Raw genomic sequence first — 23,052 nt, 5'->3', positions numbered from 1 at the left:
GGGGAGCGATAACAGTGCCACTAGCAGTCTAAGCACCGTCAGAGATTTTGGTAGGTTCCAAGGCAAAGGAGAGTTTGAAGGAGGGATTTGCAGGAGCGTAGGCACCGACTCCGTGGGTGCTCCGGGGCTGGAGCACCCAAGGAGAAAAATTAGCTCCCCCCCGCCCCAGCACTCCCCCCACCCCCGGGCCACCACCAAACAGCTGTTTGGCGGCATAGCAAGCTCCGGGGGTGGGGGGAGCTGGAACATGGCGCGCTCAGGGGAGGAGGCGGGGAAGAGGCAGGGAGGAGATTTGGGGCAGGAATCAGAATAGGAGCAGGGAGGGGGCGGAGTTGGGACGGGGACTTTGGGGAAGGGGTTGGGATGGGGGCAGGGACTCATGGAAGGGGTGGAGCTGGGGCAGGGCCAGGGGCAAAGGGTGGTCGAGCACCCACGGGTGGGAGCAGAAGTCGGCGCCTACGTGCAGAAGGATCATGAGGCGGCTTTGGAGAGGTTTCTGGGGAGCCTGGGGAAAAGCACCAAGGTGCGTGTTTGAACATTAAACAAGCGGCTGACGGAGGCAGACGTCCTTGGGAGGCGTCTCGATGGGCAAGTGGGAGATGAGAGGTAGGGTGGGGACAGGCTGAAGGGCCTTGGGCAGTGAAGACAGGCAGCTCGAGTGTGATGCGACAGAGACGGGGGAGCCCTTGGAGAGATTCAAAGGGAGGCCAAGGGCGGAATGGCCTGGAAGCTGAGCTCTCACGGCCCACCTAGAGTCAGCCCTGGGGAATGCTGGGGGGCGCAGGCAGCACCTCGTGGATGGGAGATGCCCCCGGTGGAGCTCTGCGCCGTGGCTGAATGATCTCACCCCACCCACCGGGTCACTTTCTCCTCAGAAGTCGGTTCACTTTAGAAGCCTGGGGAGTTGTGAAGTTCCCAGTAGCTCTGCGCTCGCTGTGGCAGGCTGGGCCGGGCCTGGGGTGAGTAACCGTCAGTATCCGCCCGGCGCTTCCCGCTGGCTCGGGCAGGCCCAGCTGCAGTCCCATGTCAGCAAGGGGGCTGGCCCGGCGCAGCAGCCGCCGCAGCCCGAGCCCTGCTGCCCTCTTTCCCCCAGCCCAGTAAAATCCCACTGTCCACGCACACGCTAACCCAGGCTCCCAGGGGCGGCTCTAGGAATTTCGCCGCCCTAAGCACGGCGGCACGCCGCGGGGGGCGCTCTGGTGGTCACCGGTCCCGCGGCTCCGGTGGAGCATCCGCAGGCACACCTGCGGGAGGTCCACCGGAGCCGCCTGCCGCCCTCCCGGTGACAGGCAGAGCGCCCCCCGCGGCGTGCCGCCCCAAGCACGCGCTTGGCACGCTGGGGTCTGGAGCCGGCCCTGCATGCTCCCCTGTACCCAGGCTCTCCACCCCCTTCCTCTCACACTACCCTGCTCACCGCCCGGACTCACCCAAACACATGCAGCCATATACACTCCCGGGGCACAGCCCACTTGTGTAGTGGGGAAGGGGCCGAGGAAGTAAACACGAGCTCTTGAATAGTCCCTTAGCGAGTCATTTTGGCCCACGTCTGTGCGTGTCCAAGTGAGCTAAACGAGCTTCTGGTCCGACCTCGGGGTGAGGGGGGCTGAAGCCCCCTAAGTGCCCAGTGGTCTATGCCCATGCTCACCTCTGCTCATTCACACTCCATACACTCTACTCCATTACATGCCCCGAACCCCCGACATCTACCCCCCCAGCACGACACCCCCCACTCCTTACCTTCCCACGCCCCCCCCCCCGCCTACATACCAAAACACACGCCCCCGTTCTTGCGGCAACGTCTAGCACCGAGCACATAGCTGGAAGCTTTGGCGTGGGAGGACGAGGAGCCCTATTGCCAGTCAACAAATTGTTCCTGTAAACGGCCTGCCCTAAGCTTCTCTTCTCACCTTTCAAGCAGCAGCGAGTCAGCACTTTGGGGCTGGGAACAGACTCTGTCTAATGCGGTTCTGCAGCAGCAGTGGGAGGGGAGCCTGTCCCAAGCCTTGGTGCTGCAAGGATCGCGCCCAGAACTCCTCTGTGTCGCGCGGGATTAGCACAGTGCGAGAGCAACCAGGGTCCTGCTCGGAGGCGGTTTTCCTTCGATCCTTTCTCCTGCTCCAATCACCTGGAGACACAGAGGCTGGAACAATGGGACTGGACCAGGCTTAGTAGATTGATGTAGGAGCCCCAGCGAGGGATCAGGACTAGCTGTAGAGCCAAGAAACAGACAGTCCCTGCCAACAGAGTTCACAATGGCGGGGGGGGGGGGATCTTCCTGAGCCTCTTGACCTATTGTTGTTATCCCCAAATGTTGGAGGAGGTTGACAGTACATTCAGATTTGAACTTTGCTTGCGCACGCGCGCACAGACACACAGACACACAGACACACACACGTCTAACAGCCCACCACTGAAATGCAGCCACCGACAGGGTGGAAGGCAGCTGCAGGTTCACATGGTGGTTTAGAGCAAACAGTACCAAGAACCCTATTTCTGTTCGCTGAAGCTGCAGGGGGGATTTAGGGTGATAGAATGTAATCACCCCAATTTGCCTTTGACCAGGACACTGGGGTTACCAGCCTTCTTCTTAGGGAAAGCAGAATGGGTCCCAGATGGGCCAAGCTGGGTTTGATGTCCCACCTGAAGACAGTATGTTGTAGCCATTGAAGAGGGGAAGAATTTTGCGGCTGCCTATCTCCATCCCGCTGCCGAGTCTTCACCTAAAGACAGGGCCACCCAGGGGGGGGGCAAGAGGGGCAATTTGCCCCAGGCCCCGGGTCCCGCCAGGGCCCCCACAAGAGTTTTTCGGGGCCCCTGGAGTGGGGTCCTTCACTCGCTCTGGGGGGCCCGGAAAACTCTTGCGGGGGCCTGGGTCCCCAGAGCTTCTTCCGCTCCCGGTCTTCGCCGGCGGGGGGTCCTTCCGCTCCGGGGCAGAAGGACCCCCCGCCGGCGAATTACCACCAAAGCGGGGGCCCCCCACCGCTGAAGACCCCAGGCCCCCGGAATCCTCTGGGCGGCCCTGCCTAAAGAAGGTGGCAAAAACCACATCCCCACCCTGGTGTTACCCCGATGGCTGTGGTTGCCCTGTGGATGCCTTTCCAATGGTAACAGGGTGTTCCCAGCTTGAGTGTTGCAACAGCCTCAGCACGCTCCAGAGCTCTTTTGAAATGAAGCAGGGAGGAGGCGATTTTGTGGCAAAGGGAGCTTGGAAAGGCAAATGAGAGTGAGAGGGAGGAGATGCAGTGACACCAAAGCAAGGGAAACTAGCAATCCAACCTCGTGCCTGCCCCAGAACAGAGTAGGGGGTTAGTTTCTTTTTCTGAAGACAGGAAACCATGTTGCAACAAGGCGGCTGACTCTTTGGGCTGTTAGTTACTGTTGCATTGGCTGCCACAACCCAGGATTCTTGGTCAGAAGCAAAGAAAGATAAGCCCCATCTTCCGTTCCAACCTAGCAAAGCTTCGGCTTTCAGCGGGGGGTGAAGGGGGGGGAAGCAGCATGGAGTGTTTTGTAAGAGGCAAAGATGAAAGAAAGAGGTGACAGATCAGAATTGCACCAGCCTGTGGGATACGTGATAAACTTCAGGACAATTCACCTGCTCAGGGAGAAGCTACCAAAAGTTTACAGTTTCTGTAAAACAGATTCCCGCCATGCTGCGAAGTAGGGCCCAACAACTTCCCAAAAAACTCAGCTGAAACCCTCATCTTTTTGCCTGGATTCAGACTGAAACAGTGTGAAACCAGCTTTGTTCTAGACCTATGCCCAGCAGCTCCCAATAGCCAGCCACGTGCTCAGTACTCAGTAACTACCAGCAGTTTAGATAGGGATAGCAAAGCTGCGAGGAGGGTCAGTGATATTCTCCTGCTGTTTCAGCACCTCCTGCTGGAATTTACACATGTGCAAGCTACAGCCTGGATTTCTGGAGCAGTTGATTTCTGTTGATGCTTCTCACGGAGGAGCTTTACCACTGTACGTAGCGCACAGAGTTGAGCTGGCGGTACATTTATTGCAAGTTGATGGCATTTTTTTCTGTGGGGCAGTGCCCCACCAGCAAAGGCATCAAGGCCTGGCCTCACGGAGCACTCGGCCCAGTTTACCCAGCCTTAGGACACACCGGTGAAGGTTTGTGGGTACCTGGTCCCAGTTTCGGCTCTGTAATGAAACAAGAAACCAGGCGAGTGGCACCTGGGTTTAGGTTCCATTTAACATTTTTGCCCCGTTTCATTGCTAGTGCTTTGGAGTTGTTCCCTATAACCGGACTTCACGGCTGCATGCTGGGCCTGCTAGGACTGGGCTGGATGAGTGAGCTGTGGAACTGCAGTGCTGATTAAGTTGGCAAACAGCTGGGTCAAAATCTCACCTGGTCTCAATAGCAGTCGTTTCAGCAGGGAATTCTCCACCTCAACCAGTTCCAACAGACCATTAAAAACAAAATAGCAAAAAAACACTGAAAACAATTATTAGAGAAAAATGGGCATTTCCGTGAAGTGCAAGGCGTCTCCAGTGCTAGTGGTTTGAAAATCAACTTCTCAGAGCAGCTTCTGGAATGGCAAAATATCCCCAAGTTTCCGCCGTATTTCAGCACTAGCCAGGACGACACACGTGCGCCTGTTGCCTTTTAAAGCATCACATCAAAGTAGCTGCTTTGAATTGCTTTAACCCTAGGACAGGATTATTAGAAGGGGCAGTAAAGAAGCCAGGCAGCGCCCTGGGGCTCCCATGGGAAAGTGGTGCAGTCCCATTCACTCTGCCATGTAACTCTCTCTGCTGGAGCACCGGTTCCCGGCCCTTGCGCTGAGCACCATGGGACTCATGACCGGTCCTCCAGGCTCTCACTTCTTACCTTACCTCTCGGAGCCTTGCTGCTGAACCTTGCTGTAGCAGTGCTGCCCGTCTCTTAGGCGAGTTGGGTGTGCTCTAGCCCAGTGGCAAGACTGGGCTTTAGAGTAGGAATGGCTGAATGTGAAGAGGCAGGCGTGGGCTGGGATTGCTCAACTAGGAGTCTGGCAAACTGGTGAAATTGCCTGTGGTCTGATGGAAAATTCCTGGGCACCTACAGCCAGTATGAACAATAAGAGTTCCTTGAGGTCCCCTCCACATATTGATGCCAGGGATTCCTCAGCCAGCCCTGTTTAGCACCCTCACAAGTCCTCTCTTGCATAGCTCTGCTCAGAAGGGCTCCCTCTTCCAATCCAAAACCTCCACGAAAACCGTTCGAGGAAGACAGCCTGGGATTCTGCAAGGGAGGCCTCAGGCATTCAGGTGCACCTCTCCCACTGATGCTGTTGAAATCCAGGCCCATGTTCTTTCAAAGGTTTCGTGAAGGTTCTGGAACTTGGATTGTCATAAGAACATAACATAAGAACATAAGAAAGGCCGTACCGGGTCAGACCAAAGGTCCATCCAGCCCAGTATCCTGTCTACCGACAGTGGCCAATGCCAGGTGCCCCAGAGGGAGTGAACCTAACAGGCAATGATCAAGTGATCTCTCTCCTGCCATCCATCTCCATCCTCTGACGAACAGAGGCTAGGGACACCATTCTTACCCATCCTGGCTAATAGCCATTTATGGACTTAGCCACCATGAATTTATCCAGTCCCCTTTTAAACATTGTTATAGTCCTAGCCTTCACAACCTCCTCAGGCAAGGAGTTCCACAAGTTGACTGTGCGCTGCGTGAAGAAGAACTTCCTTTTATTTGTTTTAAACCTGCTGCCTATTAATTTCATTTGGTGACCCCTAGTTCTTGTATTAAAACCCCTAGTTCTTGTATTACAATCAGCAGCGCCTGCGCTTTCCATTCAGAGCCGACGGGGCCGTGTACTTTCCTTTTTCATCTGAAACTAGAACTCGCTCCCCTCGTCTCACCTCTGAGTGTGTTTACAGGAGCAAAACAAAATGCAACTGTAGCAAAAATCCAAGGGAAGCGCAGAGATTTATTACTGCAATGCCCCATGGCTGACACCCATCCACGCTGGCATGTTACAGACAGGAGGGTCCCGATTCATCAACAGGATTACATTGATTTCAATGGTGCTACAGTGGTATGAAAGGGAAGGATGCAGTAGTGAATCTAGCATGTGTGAGTGTGAATCCACACTGCAGGGTGTGTGGGGAGGGCAACGTCTTTAGATATCCATCCTGCTTAAGAATTCTCTGGATATTTGTGCCTACAAACAAAAGCCTCTGCAAAGGAAATCTGAACGTGAACTGAGATCCAATGTCTCTCCCTCTGCTACGTATTATAATTTCTAAAGCATTTTAACCTCGCCTTTCAAGCCCCAGCCTGCACATGTGCACGCACAACTTTCTTCATGCAACCCCCCCGACCCCTTTGTGTATTTCTTTGTGCATCAGCCCCTGTGTGACAGATTCCATCAATAGCGAACTGCAGGTTTAAACCCCATTGAATACATGGAAAATGAAATTAGACAAAAATTCCACCACCTGAACGCATGAGCATTAGTGCACAAAAAATGCACATGCAAGTGTGTGCGTGCAGAACTGGGAGCCAGCTTGAGGCCCTGCTAGTGTTCTGACTCCCAGTGTTTGCTTTATGGGCGGTGTATTTTTTTTGCAGGCAAAACATCTAGATTGATAATAAACAGCGCATGGGGTCAGGCCAGGCTGAAGAGACGAGTCTGGAAAACCTTCCTGCCTTTGATTGCAGCCGGGGCCAGGTGCTCACACATTTACAACTGACTAGTTTCATGGAATTGGACCACTGAGTTATAAAAAAAGTGTGCCCCACCCAGCTAAACAAAGCCACTGGCCCAGTCCTGATTCCAGAGCATCTGATGCCAAATTCTTCCTGATTTCAAAGGGACCAGCATTAGGGCCTGTGTATCTCTGGCTACAGATATCTGGAGAAGTAACTAATTGTCTGCTTGCAAGTCCCGGAGACTGACAGCCAGTCTAAGGCCTGGTCTACACCAAACACTTAGGTCAACCAAGCTACTTTGCTCACAGGTGTGAAAAATTCACACCCGGAAAGACACGGTTCAGCCGACCTGAGCCACGGTACAGACACTGTCGGTCGCATCGACCAAGCTACTGCCTGTTGGTGGGGGTGGATTAACTACAGATGAAAAAAACCTTCTGTTGATGAAGCAAGTGTCTACACTACGGTGCTGTGCTGCTCTAGCATCCGTAGCGTAGACAAGCCCTCAGCGATCACTCTCACATTGCCTAAGACGCTTAATCCCATCACTGGAAGCAGCCAAGACAGGAAGTGCATAGTGGAAACTGTGGGTGCAGCCTGTACGTGTTGCATTCTCTTTCAGATGAGAAATTTGCATCTTAGAGGCAGGGACGCAGCGTGAAGTGTGAATGAGTGAATTAACGGGGGAGCTGTACAGATCAGAGTGAATTAGAACACACCCACTTGAGCAGCACATCGCATCCGAAGTGTTCACGTCCTCCCCCTTCGCTCCAAGGACAATAAAACGATCCCAAGTTGTTTTGAACAAACATATGAGAAGCAGTTTAACATTGGCATAAGCAGGCACGGCTCACGGCAATGACTAGTTAGGCCCCATATAATGCTACTTAAGTAAATAAATCCACCGCTTCTGACGTGGTTAATGATGACTAAGGAGTCACGATCATTCCTTTGACAAGCCCGGGAAAGGCAGGTCAGGCAAACATTGCTTAAAACTGGCCTGTTTCAAGAGGTTCTCCCTCGTCCTGGGCAATCATACGATGGAGGCGGGGGGGGAGGGGATATTTTAATAGCCCGCTTCTATATGTCCAAAGTTGCTGGTTTCCAAAGGCCAGAGCCCATATTCAGTGGCTCTACAGTCAGTCGGGAGTGGCTGCACAGCAGGCTGTTTCCCACACCTGGGATGCAACGAGGTGTTTGCCTCTTTTCAAGCTGGGGCCAAAACGGTGCTCTCGGATCCCCGCTGCCCATCACAGCTGTGCTGCGGTTCTGCTCTCAGACTCTATCGCCCGCCTCGGCTATGGCGCCGTGTGCGCAGCCAGGGCATCAGCTGGGCAGAGCTGGGACTCACAGAACGAGCATTGGCATCCTCTCAGGAGTAAATCCTGCCCCTCTGCAGCAGGCCTGGAGAGCCCCAGATACAGCGGTATTAGTGCAGTCCTGCAGCCTCTGAATGCGTGCGGAGGGGAGAGACAGGGTTTGGGAAGCTTGCGAAGACAGCAGCACAGTGAAGCCTGGGGGCAGGGCAGGAGCAGGCCAAGGGAGGACAGTGATGGTGGACCCCTGCTCTCCAGAGATCCACCAGGGTGCTGGAGCAGAGGAGGCATGAAGAATTCCTCCTCCACATTCCGGCATTGGGCGGGGGTGGGCATACACCGAGAACATGGGGCTGAGGGGTGTATCATTCTCTAAGGTTAATTTAATTTTAAACTTCAGGACCATGCAGGATGCTGTCGTCTCCAAGTGACTGCAGGAAACCAGCAGCTAGGCCTGCAAGCTCCCAGCGTAGAGCCAGCCACACAGGTGCTGCCAGCAGGCCTTGGGCAGCCCATGGCATATAAGCGCAGCATGAAGCGTTTGTAGTCACTCACCATGCAGCACCTGTGTGGCCAGCGTGCAGTATATGGCATGTGGGTGCAGCACACATGTGCAGCCTGCCTACAGTGCATGGCATATGCTTGTGGCCAGGTGCCAGGCAACATCTATGTGCTGCCAGCATGCACAGCAGGTGTCCAGCATGGGGTATTAATGAAAGGCAAAAACTCAGCAGACTATGGACAGCTTCGACCCTGGCATGGCTCTGGGTCAGCCACACAGAACAGACAGCATTTCTACACTGTACTGTCGCACACTGGAGACCTACAACGAACGTGCCACATATGGTGTTCACATGCAGTGGACATGTCGCATATGTGGGTCCAAAACTTGCCCAAGTTTAATCCACTTGGGCCTAGGCACCACTTAAGTCCCGCAAGTACCCTCAAAATAGAGCCCCCGTGGTGGGACCTAGCTGTAAGAGGTGCATAGGCTGTGTCCAAGCCCTCTGCACAGGGGTGAATCTTCCCCTGGTCCCTCCTCTCTAAGCTGGTCTCCACTCCACACCATCACGTCCTTCACCTTAAATCATTCAGCGCTCAGCCTGGTTCCCATCGAAGTCAAAGGGAGTTTTGCCATTGACTCTAATGGGAGCCAGAGCCGGCCCATACTATAAACTTCATTTAAGTTTTCCCCTCACAGAAACACTGTTGCTTTCGGTGTGCACTGGCAGGAGCTTTCAGAATGCAGGGACAACGGTCCTGAACTGTCCCTCCTCCCGGGAAGCGTCCACCATCATCACAGGGGCAAACACTGCAGTGGCAGGATATTTACAGGTTAACAACTATGACAGACCAGGTAGTGGCAGGATGTTTATGAGACAAGTGCCAGGGGATGGACATTTAGTAACAGGGCAAGTGGCATTACAGCCTGTGCCATGTATTTACCGGGAGAGCGTCTTGGTTATTTGCAAGGTTGGTGGCAGGCAATGGGTCACGTTACATAGCAAGCGTGTGATGATTTCTGATACCTGCATCAAGTCACAGATGCCATTGGCCAAGGGTAATGACAAAACAATGTTGGGATCACACAAGGAAGTAGCTACGGGGCATTAAGCAAGTAAACCCTATGTAATTACTAACCCAGTTAGGAGGACTTACACAATAATTGTGCCATGTGATCTGTCTAGTACTGGTTACACGGACACTTAGTTCTCTCAACACAGCCTGCTGAAACCTGCTGTCCCTCACCCCAGTGGACACACAAAGGTGTGTGAGTGAGCAGAGGACTGAAATCAAGCTGCATCGTAGCGTCTTTACTGTTCAGCCCTTCCTTGACTATGAAACGCGACCTGCCGCCTGCACTCTGGACTTTGGTTTGTCTTCTTGTGCTAGGGCCGTCCAAAGCACCTCCAGCACTCTAAGGCAAGAACAAGAGTCCTCTCTTTCTCTCTCACTCTCCATGCTAGCTCCAGATGATGATCAAACCGGCACCAGCGCCATGGAGAGGATGAAAATGAAAAGCATGCAGCTAGGTTAAATGCAGCAGGCACAAAGTGCACGAGACTGAATCAAGGAATGGGGACAATAGTGCAAGAACCTAGATGCAAGCCCGGAGGATTATAGGGTGGGGTTTTCCTGTCTGTTTTCTAGACATCTGTCTCCCCAGCTCTGGGATTATTTGTAACCCTTCATAGTGTCCCCTTGCGTTTGTACAGCTCCACAGATCAAGGGATCTCAAGGTGCTTTATGCATGGATGAAGCAGGCCTCACAACAGGGACTTTTACAGACGGTGGAAATGAAGGCATACAGGGGCGGAGGAGTCCACCCAAGGTCACACAGTAAGTCAGTGGCAGAGCTAAGAATTGAACCTGGCTTTGACATTCAGTCTTGTGCCTTATCCACAGGCCACCTGTCCTCCTCAAATCACTCAGCACTATCACCTCCCTCCCTCCTCACTGACAAAAGAAAACAAAGGGCTGGGAAGTGTAGATGATATTAGCTGGGGCCGGCGCCCTTTGCCTGATCCCCAATCTGAGGCCCAGGCGTTCAGGGAAGCAAAGACCTGTGCGGGGGAAAGAGCAGGTCTGATCAGAGAGGCCTCTGTGTGCACCGGAGGAGGAAACGACAGCACAACAGATTCTTTTCGAATGACTTCTGGAGCACGGGCACTGCCCTGCTGTAGGAAAGGCAGCAGTCACCCAAAGTGTGTAGCCCCTTGCTTAGAAACGATCGCTCTGATTCAGGCTCTCTTGCCAACTCCAGTCTGAGCACAGCTGCAAGAAGCCCATGCTGGATCAAGCACTGTGTGAAGGGATTGGGAGAGGGGAGGCAGCTACCCTGGTGCTCAATCCCCTCCCTGCCTGCCCCACAAACCCTGATTTGACTTCTAGAGGGACCAGTCCTTACTGGTAATGGAGCTCAGGCTTTGCTCACATGAGGGCAGCACTAGTCCTTTGCTAGGGGGCTTCCCAAGGGCCACCGCCAAGGTGCACAGAATAGAGCAGACTGTAGCCTACCCTCCTCTTCAGTACTAAGGTGCAGCCTATGAAGACTAGAGCTCCCAGCATGCAGCACTCCAAGTAGCTACTTAGGGCCCGTAGTGAGCCACAGCTCTCCACCGAGGAGGACAATGGGTGGGCCGTGGGGGTAGGGTGACTAGACAGCAAGTGTGAAAAATAAGGACAGGGGATAGGGGGTAATAGGAGCCTATATAAGACAAAGACCCAAAAATCCGGACATCTGGTCACCCTACGTGGGGGAGAACTTTGGGCTGCATTCTGCTCTGGTGCTTTTTATTCAAACAAGTCACCAACAGTTTGGTTTCAAAGACTCCCCTTTGCCCGTGAGGTGCGTCGGGCTCTGTGATAAAAAGGACAGTGCAAGATCCCCGGGGTTGAAATGAGCCGGTGTCAAACTGGCTTACGCAGAAGATCTGGTATTTGCAAAATCTACTCAGGCAAAGCTAGCAGCGGCGAGGGGAGGATTTGCAAAGGCCAGGGATGAATTGTTTTCACGACTGACTGTGCTGCCCACCTCCGCCTTTTCACAGTGCTGCTGCGTGGAACAGCCCTGGGTCCTGTTTGCCGCAGGGACCGCACAAAAAGCTCTCTGTTCCTATCGCTGCGACGCATGTACACAGCCTCCTCTCTGTTCTGCTCAGTCTTTATTGCCTGGCTTTCGTCAGCGAGCGCTGCTTTCCTGCCATCACAGTCACTGTAACGGAGCCGGCTGCTCAGCCGATTGCCGGCGCATGGGAAGGTCCAGCTGAAGCTCTAGGGTTTCTTTCTCCTGCGTGGGAGAATCCTCTCTTCCCTCCTCAGGGGGAGGTGTGGAGGCTGATAGATGGGTCAGGTCCACCCGGGACAGTCGACCCTCTGATGACACGGGCCTGTCCTTTAGCGACCTAGCTGTACCTACAGGGAAACATTGCAGACGATTTAACTGACGGATTATCCAGCTGTCTGATTTTCTGTGCATCCTGGGCCATGTCTCTGTTTCTGTACTCATCACCCATTCATCCTGCCTTCCCTGTCCCTCACTTCCTGATCCTTCCCCATCCAGCCGCTTTTCCATCCATTATTACATCCAGCCACCCTCCATTCGCCTACCTGGCTTCTATCCTTCAACTATCAGTTGTTATGCCTCTGTCCACCCATTCATCGACATGCTTTTCTACAAATCCATCCATCTCCCCTACCTTCCACCATATCCTAAGCCTGCTCCTGACAACCACTCCATGTTTGTTTATTGAGACCCCGCTGAAGTGCAAATTAAGTGTGGGGCTTCAGTGAAGCAGAGAATTTGTCCCTCTGAGTGAAGTTCAGCCCAATGCAATCTGTTATTTCACATATCTATTGATGGATCTTTTCCTCCATCCTTGCTGCTTTCAATCTATTTGTCCAATCAAACTTTTTGCCTTCTTTCTTTCCATACCCAATTCTACCAACCTAAACACGTGCTCTTCCTGCTGAAGGCATGTCCATTGTCAAATGCTGTGTGTCTCTGTTGTAATGGTGGGAGGAGAATATTGCTCTCAGCTGTGCTGAGAGGTTCTGTGCTTTCCCAGCAAGCTTTTCACTCAGGCCAGATTCTATTACAGTTGTTCTAGCCGATCGTGTTTTAAATCACGGCTCAGATCACATGGTTCTGCAGCATCACGCAGCTCACCCGTACCAACATGAACAGATGGATGAGCTGAGATAGGGATTGCCAACAGATCTCAAATCCATCCATCATAGGGTGTTTTTATGGACACCGCTGAGCGCTAGTTTAGAAGAGTCTGCAATGTTGGTCGTTCCCACCCCAGCACCAGTACGAAGCTTGGAATCAAGACCACGTCTTTCCTTCTTGCTTTGGGCCACAGGCTGCCCTCAGCCACCCAGCACTGACGGCACGGCAGGAAAGGCCCTGCATCTGGGGCGGGGAGGGCTGCTGCATCCCCCCACAGCCCATCTCTCTAGCTCCCATGTGTGGGCTTTTTCAGGGTGGATGGAACCAGAGAGCAGCTGAGTGGATTGAATCAGCAACGTTTCCCCTTCTACGCAGCGAGTATCCCCACCGGGTGGGGTGCTGGAGCAACTGCCTGTGGGGAGGATGTGGAGCGGCACCGGGCACTGGGGAGGTTCCCACCTGCAGATCTCAGCTGGGTGGGGTGGTGGGGGCTGAAACACCTGCAGGGGGCTGGGCAACCCAGCCACATCCCTGATGGAACGGCAGGGAGGAAGCTTTGCATGTGGCTGTTCCTTGTCCCTCCATGGGCTTTCCCCACGGATGGAGCAAGGGCCCCAGTGATCCCCCCACCCCCGGCGTACAGAGCCTGTCAGAGTCCCAGGGGTGCTTTTATTTCCTTGTCAGCTTTTGTCATCGCTGATGTTCTGGCAAACAGCCTCAGCCCGGTAATGGGAAGCGGGTTTGTTTTTTAACTCATGCCCCCTCTGCTGGCTGCTGCTGCAGCAGCTGGGCACAAATACTCCTGTGCTAACCATGGTTAGTGGGGACTCCAGTGTGTCTTGTCCCTCGGGAGCGGGGAAGCCTCCTTGAACCCTCCTCACCACAGCGCCTCCACAGAGCCTGGCATAACCTACCCCAGCTCCAGGTGGGGGGAATCTCTGCTAGGAACACAGGGAACGAGACAGAGGATTCTGCTAGGAGCCTCTCAGTAGCACATGCTCATCAGACAGTAAATTCTCAGGGGGCTCCAGCTCCCATCCAGACCCAAGCGAGGTACCTGAATTGCTGGGGGAAGACAGTTTGGCGCTGTGCGGGCGTGCTGGGATGCCGGCTGCGTCCATCAGGGTCGGCTGCCGTTGTGATGAAGACCGGGACATCTTGGGTTTGGACTTCAAAGGACCTGGTGGGAAGCATATGGGTAAGTGGAGGCTTTCAACAGTTCTTGGAGCCATGTGGCGCCACGAGGTAATGGTGGCTCAGCTCCCGCAGAGGATTGCCCATGGATGAGCTGCGCAGATCTGAGATGGGTGTTAGCCTTAGACATTCTGGGCTACATGCATCCCTGAGGGAATCTCCCGGACCTGGTGGAACTCCATTCAAGTCAGTGACCTGAGAATCTGCTGTGCAAGGACCTTTCACGGTGGAGTCTCTGTGGGACCCCATTGCGTGTGGCCACACAGCAGGAAGCCACCCAAAGAACAGGAAGCTGGGATGAGTGGAAAATAGCAGATCGCAGTGTACCTTGCGGAGAAGTGTATAGGAGAATTAACACAATGCCTTGTGGGGAGTTTACTAGCACTCAATGCTAGGGAGAAGCTACTTGAGAGGGGGCTGCATTCCCTGCTCACACGGAATCAGTGCTGCAATACTGCTTGGTGCTGTTACAGTGTCCTCTAGCCCAGGATCTCAAAGCTCTTTACATACATGAATGAGACAAGTCTCACACAATCCCCCTGCCTCCACCCCACTAGGAAGCTTTATTCTTCCCATTTTACAAATGAGGAAACTGAGGCAGCGAGCATGCAATTTCCCCAGCCCGAGGCAGAGGCAGGAAAAGACCCCAGAGCTCTTGCCCCTTCATTTCCTTGGGGAAAGGTTTGACCTGATGCGTTTGCTGAGCCCCTTGGGTGCTCTCCTTATTCCTGGGGACTAGCATGCAGATCGGAACATGCACACACTGCTCTGCCCTGCCAAAACCGCCGCCCGCCTCGGGCATGTTGTTATGTAACTGGCAAAGTCTACAGGAGAACAGATGAGCTACCGGGACTGTAAGGGAAGGACAAGTTCATTCAAGCTGCTGCTGTCACCTGGCAGTGATTCCAAGAGAGGAATGATGCACCCAAGTGCCAGACGGGACGCTTGACTGTTGATCCAGTTTTCTCCCATTTTTGATTGGCTCAGTTGCATGCTCTGGTGTGGTGCCCTGGCTACCGGTGGGAATCTCCAGCACCCCATGAGCCCCATTGGCTGCTCTCTGACCACTCCACTCCCAGTGTCCCATTGGCTGCTCCCCCTTACTCAGTGGCAGGACACCACTGCCCTGCGCATTCTTGCATAGGCTGAAGTTTGGCCGATCTCTGCAGAATTTGGGAGCCATTCCCAGGGCAGCCAACAGGGGGCAGTAGGGGCACAATCTTCACGTCTTGCCTCCAGCCTGGGTGAGCTGTGTTTGTGTGGAGGGGGCAACATCTCAGTCATGGGCTAGAGGAACAGGAAGGGTTAATGCACCAGGGCAAAGCATTCTGGGTCCTCAGCGGTGCTCCCAAGGCAGCCAGCCTTGCCCTCTTCAATGAGCTATCCCAGAACATCAGGGGGACAGGCTCCCCTGTATCCCCGGTGACAATCCCTGCTGCCTTCCAGCTAGCAGGCACAGAGCTCCTCGCACTCTAGACAAAGGGCACCGCCACAGCTTCCACACCCCCACTGGACTCAGGATGGGAACCACCCAATGGTTAGGTCTGAGACGAGCAGAGCGCTGAAGCAGGCTCCGAGGGAGATCATACCTCCCATTTCCCAAGCTGTTGTTTTAAGGATACCGGATTTACAGGGATTGGGGAGAGGGCCAGAGATCATGTGAGCAGCAGATTCCATCCAAGGAATCAAGATGAAGGACGATCCTGTGGTTTGGGTGCTAGCTTGGGACAAATCCCGCCACAGACTTCCTGTGTGACTTTGGGCAAGTCATTCTGTGTGCCTCAGTTCCCATCCGTACAATGGGGATAATAGCCCAGCCCTGCCTCCCAGCGTGGTTGAGGCTAGAAATACATTAAAGATTGTCAGGTGCTTGGATACCGAGGTGCTGGGGGCCCATCATCCAGTGGCCCTTTTCAGGGTGCCACGTGGACAGCAGATCCGGTTTGGAGGAACGGACGAAAGAGGGAACACCCTTCTCTGCTCTAAATCCCACATTCCTCAGTCTCTGTCTGGCCAGCACGATAAAGAAACAGTGGCATTCCATCAACAACAGGCAGGAGGCAAACAAAGGCTCCCCAAAGAAAACATACAGGGGATCCGAGACTTACCATCCTTGGCTGAAATTGATGGGAGCCGAGTGTCCATCCGCCCTTTGTAGATGTGTCCATCCAGGCCCAGGATATCCACCTCTTCATGCTAGGAAGGAAATGCAAAGACAGAACTGGTGTCAGTGCCAGTGGTTGAAATCAGACTTGGGGACAGAGTTCTTTTTAAATGCCCAGCGTTTTTAAAAGAAAACAGTGAAAACCCCTGGGAATGAGCTGGATGGCATTGGCCAGGGGAAAGGTTGGCTCAGTGGTCATTTATCTACCGTCCTGCATCAAAAATGTCATTTCAAGGTGGGGTTCGACGCAGACCAGTGACTCAGTAAGAACAGCATTGCTGGGGCCCCCTGGCTACTGCTTCTCAGTGGCTCCAGATCAATCTGCAAGTAAACCACTAGCTTCTCTAACCGCTCGCCCTCCAAACTTAACTTGGGATCTGAGAGTCAAGCTGGGTTCTTTCCATCCTCAGTCAGAACTTGGTTAATGGGTGTGTTGATGAGACAAAACTCCACCAGAGAGGTCCTTTGGGGCCATCTGCCTGTCCCAAGTCAGGGTAAAGGAGGAGGGTTGGGTGTGGGGCTAGCAACTCCACCCCGTAAAAAATCAGCTTGCTACAGAAACGCCAACAATAGAGTTAACAGAGACTTTTAGCCTGGAAAAAGAAGGGTCTTCAACTCGAAGATGCATGACGCTGGGTGGTGAAAGCCGCGAGGAAGCAACTAAGCCGATCACCCTTCTTACAACCAGGAGGATTACCATCGGCACATGGAACGTGAGGACCATGTACGAGTCAGGAAAGACGGCGCAGGTTGCAGCAGAGATGAGGCACTACGCAAGCAGCCAACCAACATCACCAGACAGGCACTGCGGTGGAACCCCCAAGGCAAGCGGAAAAGAGGCCGTCCAAGAAATACCTGGCGACGCGACCTTCAGGCTGATAGCAAAAAATGGGCTATACCTGGAACCAGCTAGAGCGAATGGCCCAGGATAGAAGACTCTGGAGATCTGTGGTTGGTGGCCCATACCCCGATTGGGGTGACGGGCATGAGTGAGTGAGAGTGATGAGACAAAAGAGAACCCAGCTCATGCTCCCAGAGCTGTGCTGGCTCTCCAGGGCTAACAGCAGTAACAACCTGTTTCAGTCACTAAAGTCAGCAGTGGCTGTTTGTCTGTAGTCACTGTCCAGAGCGGGGCCACACATATAAGTCCCATCCTCTGTGTACGCATGGTCTTCACAGTCACGACACTGGTATTAGAGAGAAGGTGACAGTGACTCCCATAGTTCCATACAAACCCTGATCTGTTCTCTGAGAGGAGTCCTGCCACGGAAGAGCAAACAATATTCTACCAAAAGGTGAACAGGCATCAGAAACATCAGGGTCTGAAATGTACATTAAAGGAAATTACACCCAGGTGGCCAGATTCTGGTCTCGGATCCGAAAAGGCTACTGGAGTTATTCTGGATTTACACTGCTAAAACTGAGACCTGGGGATTCAAGAGTTCCTAAACCACTTAGGAGCCGACATCATGTTGATTTTCAGGGGGCCTTAGGCTCCGAACTCACTGCTAACTCACCTAGGCATGTTTGAGAAAGTTATTCTAGATCTACTGCTTCAATCTTGCTGTCTCCACAAAGCAACATGTGGCATATTGGAAAGGGGGTGTTAATATTTCATTGTAAAGACGCAGGGACAAAACCTTTCCCCTTGGCAGGAGGAAGGGAGGGGAAATGTCCCATGACAGATACTACTGGTTTATTCTTAACTCTGGAAGATGCTCAAATATCTTAGGGATGGGTACAATCCAGGCACCTAAACAGAATGGATTTGGCTCCAACCCCAGAGGGTTATTAGCATTTCTAACCTCCATTCAGGCAGAGAAGAATACCTGTTCCAGACCCCTACGCAGCAGCAGAGTGAACGGGTTCAACACCTGCAGTCACCTCCTTTCCCTTCCGCAATGCTCTCACGTATTTACTAGAAAACGTCAGTATCGCTCGGGAATGCTGCCCTGCGCCGACCCCTCTGTACTTAGGGCACCGTCCACATTAAGGAAATCCACATGTGCCCTGCTACATCAAGGGAGTTACACTAGCATCAAGCTCGAGTGTGGATGTGCTGCACCGATGCAGAGTGGGGCTTGCACCTGCGGTAAAGTACATCACTGAGGGCTTGGCTACACTTACACTTCAAAGCGCTGCCGCGGTAGCGCTTTGAAGCGCTAAGTGTAGTCAAAGCGCCAGCGCTGGGAGAAAGCTCTCCCAGCGCTGTCCGTACTCCACCTCCCTGTGGGGAATAACGGACAGCGCTGGGAGCGCGGCTCCCAGCGCTGGGGCTTTGACTACACTGGCGCTTTGTAGCGCCGCAATTTGCAGCGCTGCAGAGGGTGTGTTTTCACACCCTGCTGCAGCGCTGCAAATTTGTAAGTGTAGCCAAGGCCTGAATGATGGGATCAAGTTACGTGCCCAGCTTTGCATCAGTGCAGTGTTGCTACCACATTGATGCAACCACACTGAGATAGTAGGAATTTCCTTAATGCAGGTAGGCCCAGGCCGCTCCTCCGCCCACTAATTCCGTCCTCCCCATCCAAGCCACGTCTCTTCTCCATCTCTGCCATCATCACACCATCCTCGTCCCTATCACCTTGTCTCACTCTCTTACTCCCATTCTCAATTTTGAGAGCCCTGGATAGTCCATCTCTCCCCCGCATATTCTCTATTGCTGTTACCCCATCCCCCAGCCCAACCTCGCACTGGTACTCCCTCCCCCTCCATTACACTGCTCTGTTCACTCAGATCTGGCAGCGACAGGCCAGGGGAGGTGGAGCGGGGGTGAGGAGGCTCCAATGCGCATTCCCAGGGCTGAGCCGGCTCTGACTGACAGCAGTGCGCAGGAACCAGGCATGTCAGCACACCGTACAGGGCCTTGGGGGGGCTGTAGGCACCTGGGAACGCCCTGACTGTGTGTCCCTTTTGGAACAGGCGCCAACCCCATGTCTGGGGTGTTTCCAATCACGTCTTTCTTTCTCTGCCCCCACCCGCCACAGGGAATTAATTGTGGGCTTGTACGCACACTATTAACAGGGGATACAGCCCTGAGATTTGTTTCCCAGGGACTGAGACTTCTCTGGCCATCTTGGACTCTACGGGGTGGCCAGGCCTGTGAGGGAAAAGGTCTCCTGAAAAGCAGCAGGTGCAGTAAGAAAAACAACCCCTAGCTCTTACATAGCACTTTTCAATCAATAGATCACAAAGCACCCCACAGGATCATTGCCCCCATTTTACAGATAGGGAAACCGAGGCACAGGGAGGTGACGTGACTTGCCCAAGGACACCCTGAGCCTGGGACGGAACCCAGCTCTTCTGAGTCCCAGTCCAGTGTTCTAGCCACTTGGCCAGTCACAATGACAGGCCTGGCAATGGCCTTTGTGCGAAGCGCTGGAGGTAAGGCACTGCAGAGGGGTGATGTATCTGGGAGGCAGGTGCATATCAATGGGCAGCTGGGGCGATGTGGAAGCAGGGTTCATGGGGGGCAGAGGAGAGGGAGTGTTATCGCTTCCTGCTTCACTCTCAGTGCTGCCATCTTTGCCAAAGGTGATCATCCTAACCGTCTAGTCTGACCCCTGTGGACCTCCCCAGTCAGGAGCTGGTGGAACTGGGAAATAGAGGCAGAAGCTGGAGCATCTGCTGTCCCTGACTCACTGGGGGGTTATTCTGCACCCAAGATTGGGGTGGGGAAGGGTGGAATTTCTTTAGAAACTGCTAGAGAAGCTAGAAATAAGCTCTGGTGCTCAGAGTCTCTGGGTGCTAGGGATTCTGGAGAGTCCAGATACTCCAAGCCCCTCTGTATTCAGGAGGAACTCGGTTAGGAACAAACAGCAGGATTCTCAACTACTCCAGTCCCGTACTTGGGGCAGGGATTTGGGGGATAATGTGGCTTCACGTTCCCCTTATTCTGAGGCTATTGCTGGGTCTGCCTGGTCCCCAGTATAAACTGGAGCAGCCTCAGGGCTCCTCTGACTTCTACTTCCCACCGCCCCTGGGAAACCAAGAGCAGACAGTGCGACGTACCCCAGGCAAGCCTGACACACTCCTCTTGTCAGTGTAGAAACTTCACACCAGCTCTGCACTGGCCAGAAGGCCTCCTGCTCCAGGGAATTCTATGGGGGTGTTTCCAGCCTGTGTAAGGCCTTTTTACAGTACCAGAGCAACACACACACACACACACACACACTCATGCAGCTGAGACCTGGCCCAAAGGGTTTCCTTCCCCCAACATTTCCTGCATCTCCTATTCCTGGAAGAGCTGGTGATTAAAAAGCTCCAGCTAATTCTCACACTTACCAGCCCTGACCACCATTTCTGGTCCAACAGCTGCGATACACTCAGGGCACTGGCTAAAGGAAGATTTCTAAAAAGCCTTACGTTGCCAGATGATTCAAAAGTTAAATTTCCCAGTGGAAACCACAACAGCCTGTTTGGGTCAAGTCAGAGACTTTTCCACTGTGATTAGCAATACTGGTAGCAAAAGCCGGGTTGCTGCGGTTTAAGTAGTAATGAGCTAAGATGTGAAAAAATTATCTAAGTTATTTCCTTTAGACCTGCTCTGAGAAGGGTAAGATGACCTGGGACTTAAAATTCTGGCAGCAGCCCCATCTATGGCTCAACATTACGGCTACCATGGAGCTGAAGTGGTGTTAGCAACCGAGGGACGTCTTGGCAACACGTCTCGAGCGTAGTCAAGATTTATGAAGATGATACATTTTATGGACTCAAAATTATTAGCATCTTGTATACAAGATCCAGACCGGCTCTGGGGCCATCTGACCTGAGATTGTATCTAGGAATATAACTGTTTTTCTGGTGATCCAACAGCGAGAACTGAGGTGGGGGGGCCAGCCCCATGTCCCAGATAGCTCTCTGGGTACCACCAGCAAGCACACTGCAGACCCCAGGTGGGGAACCTCCGGGTCTGGTTCTCCCTTGCCTTGCATATCCCTGGAGCCCAGTGCAAAGTGAGAGCATAGCGCACTTCTGTCATGACCAGGTATTGTTTTACACCCACTTTGCACTGGTGTCAATGGTCACACAAGGAGTGGGCCAGTGGAGAATCAGGCCAGCTGTGTTCCTGGTCTCTCTCCCTCCCTGCCATCCCAGTCCCAGATACCTTCATCACTGTCAGCATGGCAGTCTCCTCGGGATGCACCGGCATACACTGGGCGATTTGCTGCAGCCGTGTGTAGCGCCTGTAGGGGTAGGTGAGGGTGTGGCTGCCGCCGCAGCGCCGAGGCATGGACAGGTAACCATATTCCGCCATCTCCGCCATCTTGTCACTGTGGGACAGTGAACAGCAACGCTGCAAACTCAGCCAGGTAAACAGCAGAAAGCCTCCCTGACAGCCCAGCTCCAGCGCACACTGCAAAACCGAGCTGGCTTCTGGAGTCCAGGCTTTCTATCTTCGTAAGTCACCATAGAAACAAAAACCTCCTGCTGCCACGCCCCTGTGTTACCAGTGACCTGTGATGGGGAAGTAACTGGGTGTGTGGCCTTTATTGCGGCTTTAAGAAGGACAAAGAAGGAGTATGGCTCTTAAAAAACATCCTGCATGTCTGTAAACTAGACATTGCTAGCTTGCCTATCCTGTTTTTTCTGTGGACAACTGGAGATCCGGTAAGATCCTGACAGCTGAGACACCATGAAACTGACGCTTGATTGGTGAGAGGGGAAGTGACTTTTGTGCAGCCTGTTTAGAACAATGGGCACATTTTTGTTAGCATCCATTTAACTCAAATCCTGACAAACCCTTGGGGGAAAAGTGGTCTATGTTAAAGTCTCAACACCTTTCTCTCAGCCCCTCATTTATGTGCTGAGAGATCCCGGACGAGTCCCTCCAACAAAACCAGGGACTTGACATTTCTAAGGAGAAAGACCAAACCAAAAAAAAAATCTTTTCAGGCACTAGCTTCTCCTTGCAGGTCACCTTCAAAGGATGTTGAAAGTGACCCCTTAAATAGAGCGTAGCTCTCCTGGCTGCTACTGCTGGAGCCCTGCGTGTGGACACTCACCCCTCAGGACAACCCACTGGGCTCTTTGGGTCTCCTCTTATTCTCCTCTGACCTATAGAGAGGGGCCCAAGCTGCCAAGTTGGATCCAAATTTAAAACTTTCCCCAAAGTCTGGATCCAGGGTTTTGGCTCAGCCTGCTGGAGGAGGCTGGAGTCTGAGGCCCGCCTTACGGATGGTAACTGATGTTGTGCGCCTGCCCTGGGGTGAATTCCATTAGAGGGGGGCTGTCTGCCATAGCACGGGTCTAATGACCAGCGCTGTCAATCCGGAGTGGAGGTAAGGGAGTAGGTCTGGGGCAGAACTTGGCCCATCTCAAATACAACAGTTAAAAGCACCCAGGATCTCTCACAAGAGGAAGATCCATGTGAGTAGCTGCCATGACAACAGATCCAGAACGGGCTTCATCGCAACTGGAGCCAGACAAATATTCCCGCCCCCCCCCAAACTCTTCTGGTGTCTAAAGGCCAGTTTGGCTACGAGGGGCTGTTTCTACGCCCCCACCCTCACATGCTCTCCCCTCTGATCAGAATGGACCCCGTTTGTTCCACGATTAGTATGCACGCCACCTAGGATAAAAGTCTATAAGAGATATCAATGGTCATGCTTCGGGGGCAGAAGCCAACTGCTACCCGTTCAGGATTACTTAGGAAGGAACTGTCCCTATACCAGTCCACTGGAGGGTTTTTGTCATTTCTTTTGGAGCATCCGGTACGTGCCACAGCTGGGGACAAGATACTGGACTAGCTGGACCATTGGTCTGACCCACTAGCGAAAGTCCTGTGTGCCTACGATGCCACATTGCTGGCTGGTCACATTGCCGGCTTTGCTGAATAGCTAACCCTACTCTGCCCTGGGACTCTCCTGCAGTGTGGTACCCTCTCCTCAGGACGGCCTGCGGGGAGAGATCTTCCTCGGCGGGGAGAGAGCACAGCTTGTCTGTATCTGAGAGCACTGCACCGAGGGAAGTGAGATCCGTCCAGCCGTGCTCAACTAGCCAGGAAAGAGGGTGAGTCCCTCCCAGCTGCCCCTCCACAGGCTGC

General features: G+C 53.4%; 1 protein-coding gene across 3 annotated transcripts in view; it reads right to left on the bottom strand.

The window, feature by feature from the left end:
• Window positions 1-11,254: 11,254 nt before the first annotated feature.
• QRICH2 (glutamine rich 2) overlaps window positions 11,255-23,052 on the bottom strand; it is a 55,000-nt gene continuing 43,202 nt past the window's right edge. For all 3 annotated transcript variants that reach the window (XM_044982846.1, XM_044982845.1, XM_044982847.1), the window contains 4 exons: window positions 21,115-21,280; window positions 15,952-16,039; window positions 13,707-13,829; window positions 11,255-11,892 (listed from right to left, as the gene is read on the bottom strand). In XM_044982846.1, the coding sequence (XP_044838781.1) occupies window positions 11,690-11,892; window positions 13,707-13,829; window positions 15,952-16,039; window positions 21,115-21,280 (580 nt within the window). In that variant the 3' untranslated portion in view covers window positions 11,255-11,689. The remainder of the gene's footprint in view (window positions 11,893-13,706; window positions 13,830-15,951; window positions 16,040-21,114; window positions 21,281-23,052) is intronic.

The sequence above is a fragment of the Mauremys mutica genome, chromosome 12 (assembly GCF_020497125.1).
Source record: "Mauremys mutica isolate MM-2020 ecotype Southern chromosome 12, ASM2049712v1, whole genome shotgun sequence".
Lineage (NCBI taxonomy): Eukaryota > Metazoa > Chordata > Testudines > Geoemydidae > Mauremys > Mauremys mutica.
This window is presented reverse-complemented; position numbering and strand designations above follow the sequence as displayed.